Below are 8263 nucleotides of genomic sequence, written 5' to 3' on the forward strand. Positions count from 1 at the left end.
CACAGTATTTGATAACTTGTTTCTCTGTCTACGCATTTGAGGTAATAATTTGTTTTATTGCACAGATACTGTTTTGCTCTCAATTCAGCAGGTTAATAGGTAGAATGCTTTCTTTTGTTTTCCAATAGATGGTGCTATAACACACATTTTTCTTTTCTCTTACCTGAACTAATAGCGCCTCTGAGATAGGTACAGAGTAATGTTATTTTGCTTAAGGGATGTGCGGTATCCACTGGGATGGTGGGTATCCTCTCTGCATTCAACTCACCTTGGTTACAGGAAGTCACCACTCTGCTGGGGAATGTGGAAGGCAATGGAGAACCAGCATTGCAAGCTCCCAGAGCTACCTCTACCCCCTATCGCCCCCTGCTGTTTTTGGCTTTATCAAGCTCTGTAGGGGCATGTAGAGGAGAAGAGGCAAGTTTGTGATCTCATGGCTCTACTCCCTGCCAGTTACAGCTGTTGGCTCCACTGTTTTTGTTTGTTTGTTTTAAAGTTCCCAGCCACCTGTGCAGGCTCTTCTGTGATGGGGAGAAGAGAAAAGAAGGGTAGTGTGTAACACTGATTCTGGGATCTTGGCAGCATTTCTGTGAAAACAGGTGAATTTTCCTAAGCAATTGATAGGTTTGGGAATTTAAAATCCTAGTTTAGATTCCTACATGTTTTAATCCTTTCCATTAATCATTCACAGCATTGTCATAGATGTAAAGTTAAAGAAATTGTAGTTTAGAAAACCATTAACATTGTCTTTGCTTAAGTGCAGCATCATCAAAACTATTAAAGAATAAATGATTTATCACAGTAATCATCTGCCATGATTTTTAGCAGGTATAATTTTTATTTTATTGCAAGGCACACAATGATATACACAATGTCTAATTATCTTTTAAAAGTACAAGATATAAATAATATACATTATAGTAAAGGATACATGAATATATTTTTCTTTCAGAGAAGAAAGTTACCTAGGGCAAACATTTTAATGACTTTTTAGGATGGGATTTTCAAATTTATGCTGAATCTTCCAAATAACTCTTGCTTAGAAAATAAATCTCATTGAATGGACATACAACTTGTAACACATTTCTCTTTTAAAAAGCTCTAATTTAAAGCCAGCCCATGTATTTTTTTTTTTATTTCAGTAATTCATCTCATTATGTCCCAATACTAGATGAAACATCTATAAAGTGTCTGATAATAGTTATATAAATTTAAGAACTTTTATTTCTCAGTAGTACATCATAGAATAGAGCCATTTTCTTAAGATCTTTATGAATACTCCTTGATTTTTCAAAACTATATTTCCAAATTATGCTTTTTTAGTATAAAGCCTGGAGTTTTGACCTGAACCTTTTGCATAGCAGATGCTCCTAGATTCATAAGAGTAGTCTAAGTCATTAATGGTGGTTCCAATCTCCTCCCAGGTAGAATTATGTTTTGGGTTTTTTTTTTTTTTTAATCCCCATGCCTCCTGAATGTCTATTTCATTTCCCTGCATTTTTTCTGACCCCTCACTAGATCATACCTTCCAGAAGTTGTCACTCAGGTTGGAAGATGAAGTTCATGTAGAGAGCTGATCTCAAGTTTAGATACATGCAGTTCTGGTCTCAAACAGACATGGCAGACAGTGCACTCCTTGCTATGATGGGAGAACAAGGACATCAAGAGATGGGACATATTTGAGAGGAAGTGGGGCTAGGACAAATGCATTTTCTGGAATGACGAAGGAATTGCAATATGACCACCACTTCATGACAGTACACACACACTCACAGACATGCACACACACTTAAACAGGAATGCATGCTCACACTATTACAGACACGTACATAGTCCATAGTCACATGCATGCATGTACACACATTTATGCACATACTCACTTTTAACAAAGAAACACATTTGTCTAAGTGGCATTTCTCTTAACATACATGATTCATTTTATCATTCTTTAATGTAGTGCCCTAAAATTACATAGCCATCTTCCCTCCTCTTTTAGTTTGGGAAAATTGGTGTCAACAATAATGGAGAAGCTTATAACACCCCTCATGAGCACATAGATCTACTCCTTTCTCTCTTTGGGCTGCAAACTTAGATATGAAAAGGTACAGGATGGTCAGGCTAAAGCTCAGGCTGCAATAATGGCAACTGATGCTATAAAGGCATGTGGGATATTAAGTTAAAACGAACACATTACTATAAGTCTGTTCTATGATTTTATCTCTGTTATAGTTTTGCACTGTGTAAGAATCCTTCAAGAAAATTTCCTGGGTTTTACTGTTGTAAAGAGGCTTCTATATTTTCCATTTCAGTGGGACTTATTTCTGAAACTACTCACTACATAGCTATCCCTCCTGTATGATAGCCAAGATTTTTAACCATAGGTGAATATCACCCAATATTTAAGCCATTCCTATCTACAATTATTATAAGAATAGAAGGACACTTAAGAAAAATCAGTGAAATTTAATAAATTCTCAAAGAACACTTTGTTTTCATCAGGAAAAACCCTGCTTTGCAGCCATAAGGCATCTGTATTAGGTGCTATGAAAATCTGGAATCGACAAATACCACCAAACTAAACTTCTGAAGCCACATATAAAACCTTCAATCCAAAAGGGGAGAGTATACACGAGAGAAAGCACACAGTGAACAGAAGTTTTAGAGTATGATATCTATAGTTATGTAGCCCTATACATTTGATTTTCCTATAAAATTTCAGAGGATGTTGTTCAAATACCTTATTGGCTAAAAGAAAGATGGGTGTTATTTCTAAATTATCCCTTTATTCTACCCAGGCAAATTACCTTGGAAAAAAAGCCATTGCCTCCGAAACAGTAAGCTTCAGGGAAAAGAAGGGGAAATTTGTATATCATCTACAAGTTTTAGCAAAATTCCCCTAAATGTGCTGCTCATGGCATTATCTTCAGCAGGTGTGCTCTTCACAGAATGCAGTGCAAGGTATGTCTAAGCTTCGCGAGTGGCATTATGTCTTCATTCAGCCCACAATTAGGAACAATTCTACTTTCCTCTGAAAGCCACAAAATAATCTCTCAAGATTTACATGAGCAAAATGCTCTCCCCCCATGAACAGAGAGAATGATAATAGATATATATTCATAACAAGATATTGTGTATAAATTAGATTCTGCAAAAGCTACAACCTAAGAGAGAGTTAAATATTTTGTGATTGATTGACACAGGAGTTATGGGCACTGTTAAAGGACTAATTGGTGCTCAGAGAGTCTGAAAGAGATGGTGCCACTGACTGATTCACAAAGAGAAACTTCTGTTGCAGCAAAATGTCTCAATATCAGCTCTAAATAACTCGGGGGATATCATAGGCATGCCCTCAAGAAACTGCCTGGGTGGAAGGCAAACCCATTCCTTATTTACACTATTATTTACAGATAAAACTATATATACTTTTGGTGGTATTGAAACTACTCTATGTTTACTCACATCAAGACATACTTTTTTTTGCGAGATTATTTATCTGAATAGCATGCTAAAAATATAGTTTTCAAGAAATTAAACGATGTTCGAAACCACCTTTTGTATATTTAAATATCAACATAATTTCCTACTGCATATGAACATCAGACACTTCAGGTGTGGGTCCAAGTCAGACTTAAGCTGGATTCCTCACCACACAGCCACATACAATGCGTGTGCATGCAGCATAAAGCGAGCCGGGCATGGGCCCTGGAAATGGTTGTCGTTCTTATGAGGTTACTTCTGTCAATGTTAAGTGTCGGGGTCTGATACCCACTAAGCTCTGAAACCAGTGGTTTTTTTGTTTGTTTGTTTTAAACAGAGCTTTTGAAATCACATCGCATAGGAAGGCCACAGCAGCTGAGTCCTGAAGTAAATCTAGGTAACTAGAAGAAAAAGGCGTGTTTCTTGTTTGTCAAAGGAACTGGGAGTCAGCCTTGCTTCCCTGCCCTACAGAGAGGGACTGGGTTTCCTCACTGGGACCTTTTGTACTCCACTGACCTGGGTCGCTAATGCAGCCTGTATCTTATGACTTCGGACTATGAGATTCCTAAAAGTTTGTTAGACATTCTACTTTTCCATCTCAGACTGCAGTAGTAATCTGAGTTAAACCTAGATCATTGAACTCTTCTCCTCCTGGAGAACTATAAGAAGACATCTCCACGACTAGTCATACTGGTTTATTTATCCCGTCAACATCCCTCATGTAAGCAGCAGCCTGAACTGTATTTCTGACTCGACTAGTGCTCTGTCGCTCCATCTTCATCTTAATTGGAAAGCAGAAGTCCTTGAAACATCTTTTGAAGTTTTCATCGAGAAAGGCATAGAGAATGGGATTCAGGCTGCTGTTGGTGTAACCTAAGGCGATGCAAAAGTAATAGCTGGAGAGGGCAGCTGTGCTGTGAGAGGTGCTCCCCAGAGCCTCCACCAGGATGAAAATGTGAATGGGAGTCCAGCAGATGACAAAGACCGCCACCACCACCAGGACGAGCCGTGTGATCCGGCGGAGGTTGCGATCTTTCTCTCTGGAGCCAGAAAGGAGTCGGACGCTCTTTAAGCGCAGGATCATCAGGGTGTAGCAGATGATGATGATGATGACAGGAATCACAAAGGCAAATACAAAGACGCAGATCTTCATGAAGAGGTCCCACCAGGAGTAATCATCATCTGGGAACTGCAAGGAACACTCGATGACATCTATGTCTGGAGGAAGTGAACAGAACAAACCAAACCACAAAAAAAAAGAATTATTACCATCGTTGCAAAGTGTTTTAAATGTGAATTTTAACACTCTTGGTTGCAAAGGTCCAATTATGGTGAGATGATATTACCCGAAGCAGATCACTAATTAGTAATGAATGCCATACATATTAACCAACCTGTCCTTGCGCATGGAATGATGAACACAGAAAGTCATCATTTATTAGTAACAGACATGAAACTACAGAATAAATTAAATTAGCTAGCAATATGAATTATCTAGTTGTGGAAACTGGTTTGACACTGATGACTTTCAGAACAGCTAAATTGTTAATTTATAGCATGAGCACTTATTTGGATTTCCATTTATTAATAATTCTCCCAGATCCAAGGCTCTGGCAATAAAAGCTAGAATCTATTTGTAATAAATGACAAAATATTGTAAATATAGCCATTTAATTTAACAAAAGCCAACTTGTCTGGAAAGCATTAATTTGTTTATAAGAAACCATTATATAGGCCAATAAAAATGTATATGAAATTTGTTTAGCTATTACAGTTTACAATTTAATGAAATTAAATTCATTACAATTTAATGAAAGCAGTGGTGATCCTTTTGATAAGGGGCATTGCTGAAACATGAGTAAACTTTTGGAGGAGGAGAAGGAGGAGGGGTAGAAGAAAGAAAATGGAAGGGGGAGGAAGAGAAAGGAGAGAATCATCATCATCACCAAGGAAGTTCATAAATCAGATACATTTTCCTTTTTATCAACACTGACTATATAACAGACACATATTTTTACATGATTACTTAGAAAATTAATTTATTTGCTCTGCTTCTCTTTGATGGAGAGAATTTTCTTTGGAATGACCTTAATATTAGAAAGAGCAGAGGCCAAGGACAAGTACCTTTTATAATACATTCATTGGGAATTTGCTTTTCCTCAAGCATTTCCTTTTTCCTCCCTTTTTTTTACTCCCCTTTTCCTCAAGCATCAACCAGCCCACATTTTTTTCTTCTTGCCCTTGAGCTGTCATTGAGCACAGAGCAGATAAAAACTGTGCTGATCCTTCCTTATGAATGAAGTAATCATGAGCAAAAAATTACTGAGTGTAATTTTTATAATAAAATATTTTCTTCTGACATTGGAAAAATCTGCTTGAAAAATACCATGAGTATTTTTTAAATAGCGAGTATTTTTTAAACAACTCTTTTAACAATGTTTTCTAAAACATGGTAATGTGATCTTAATCAAATATTCCTTAATAAAACAAAATGTATCTTCTTGGAATTTCAATTGGATATACTTTAAAATACAAAAATTATAACCACTTTGGCCATTTAATAAAGATATCTTGGAGACATACCTGTTATCAAGTAAATACCAGATCAAGCCTTTCAGTAGTAAATGAAAGCTCCCAGAAAAACTTATAATTTTTTATTCTCTACAAAAATCATTGTTCAAAATACTATTACTATGAAGCCTGTTAGAAATGAACAAGTATCTCTTTTAATTTTTGCTTTAGTGCTTATGGGACTAAGAACAATCAAAATGGTTTTAAAAAAAATCATTGTTATTATCATAGAAAAAAAGATATTTATTACATAACTTTTGATTGGTGGCACATTGCAAAATTCTGAGTTTAAAAAATATTTTATCCTGGGTTTAATTTGTTTATTCAATCTAGCTTCTTTAAAGGTAGAGAATACTTTTTTCCCCCACTTAACTTTTGTGTGTTCCAACATTGTCTCTTTCTTGCAGTTGGTCTCAGATTAAATGTCATTTCAGAGACATTTATATAGAGGCTGAAACATTTGAATAGTCCTCGCCTTGAAACATATATTATCTCTATATTTTATGCTCATCTTATTTTTTTACATTATATAATAACAGAAGCTAGATAGAAGCTCTTCTGTAATAATGTGTTACCTTTCTTAATGTTCACATCCAGGATGTAAACTATCTTAGAATAGGTACTCAGCCTGCTTTATTCAATATTTAATTCTTGCCATATAGGGTGTCAAAAACATATGGTGCTTAAGGAGAATAAATTGTGAAATAAACGAATGCCACATGGAAACCCTTAAAAATATGAACTGATTACAGTAGTTATTGTAGAAGAGTAACCAGTAGTTATTATGTAAGTGTAACCTGCTAAAATAAACAAAACACCATCAGGGCTGTCTAATGTAGATACATCTTTTAACACTGAGGATCAGCTTCCTCTTGTAGCTATTATCATAACTTAGCTATTACAATAATAATAATAGGCAGACTATGAATTCCCAAAATATATAGTACACATATTAAAATGTTATATTTAACATATTAAGCACATAAAGTGGAAATTTTTCTGTACAAAAGAGCCCTCAATATAGAATGAATACTCTATAGATGTTAATAAACATAAACAATAAGGCAGGACCTAATAACTCATGATGTCAGATGATGATGCTAGTAGCTAACACTTATCAACACCAGGCACTGCTTTACCAGCTTTCCATTCATTGACTCATTAGACTTGGAAACACCCTAGAAAGTAGGCACTATTATTAGCCCTATTTTGAAGGTGAGGAAATTGAGGCACAGAAGTCTAAGTAACATCTCTAAAGTGATGAAATCGATCTCAAGCAGTTTGCTTCCAGAATCCATGTTCCTAACCAAAAAGAACTACGTTAAACTTAGAAGGATTAGCTGAGATTTCTTGTCTAAGTGGATGTGTTCTAATGATATTCCTTGCAGTGAGCATCCTCTCTACAAACATAACACCAAGAGCATTCAGCTCCAATTCAGGGCATAGAAAGTATCTAAAACACTCCTCTTGGTCATCCAAGGCTCTTGACATGCAGTACAATGCAACACTCCAAAATGAGCACACTAGATGGTCTGAAGACAATCTGTCATCATGTAAACAAAATCTGCTTCCAGAAATAAAAGACAAAGGAAGAATGGGGCCCTCTTACAAGATTACTTTAATTTTCTCCCATTTTCTCCATATTTGCTGCACAAATTAATCCCTTCTTATGTTGGTGGATGTTTACTTCCGTTGCATCTGCACACATTTATCTACAGCAACTCCTTCCTGAAAAACCCACATCTATCTTCATTTTCTTTTTCAAAAACCTAATCGAAATCCATTTCTTCTAGGATGTCATTTTCTGATAATTTGTAGAGGAGTGTAGTGGTTAAGTCTATAAGCATAACATGAAATATAAAAATCAGTTCTTTTTATTGGCCCTGGAAAAAATCTTCTTTTATTATTTAGCCTGTTCTTCTCAATCTCATAAAGCATATGCAGAATCTCCTCTTAAATCTGAGTTATTATGCATGAACCCCTTAGGCTAAATATTATTGCTACTTTACTTTTACTTGTTCTATGACTAAAGAAACAAAATCTTGTGTGTAATTAATCATTTTAAAAAACGCTTCTCTGCTAAAGTAAACTTCTTAAAATTGACCAAGTATTATAGCTTAACACCTGCAGTGTGTATGCTGGAAATTCATTTTATAGTTTCAGAAGAAAAAAAATATGCTCTATTAAAAAATGTGTACCATGCAAGATAAGCTAT

At 35.6% G+C, this 8263-nt stretch overlaps 1 protein-coding gene across 1 annotated transcript in view; it reads right to left on the minus strand.

Moving 5' to 3' along the window:
• Positions 1-936: 936 nt before the first annotated feature.
• OPRK1 (opioid receptor kappa 1) overlaps positions 937-8263 on the minus strand; it is a 29853-nt gene continuing 22526 nt past the window's right edge. The window contains exon 4 of the mRNA XM_015598632.2: positions 937-4695. Within this exon, the coding sequence (XP_015454118.1) occupies positions 4163-4695 (533 nt within the window). The 3' untranslated portion in view covers positions 937-4162. The remainder of the gene's footprint in view (positions 4696-8263) is intronic.

This window comes from Pteropus alecto, unplaced genomic scaffold (assembly GCF_000325575.1).
Source record: "Pteropus alecto unplaced genomic scaffold, ASM32557v1 scaffold87, whole genome shotgun sequence".
Taxonomy (NCBI): Eukaryota; Metazoa; Chordata; class Mammalia; order Chiroptera; family Pteropodidae; genus Pteropus; species Pteropus alecto.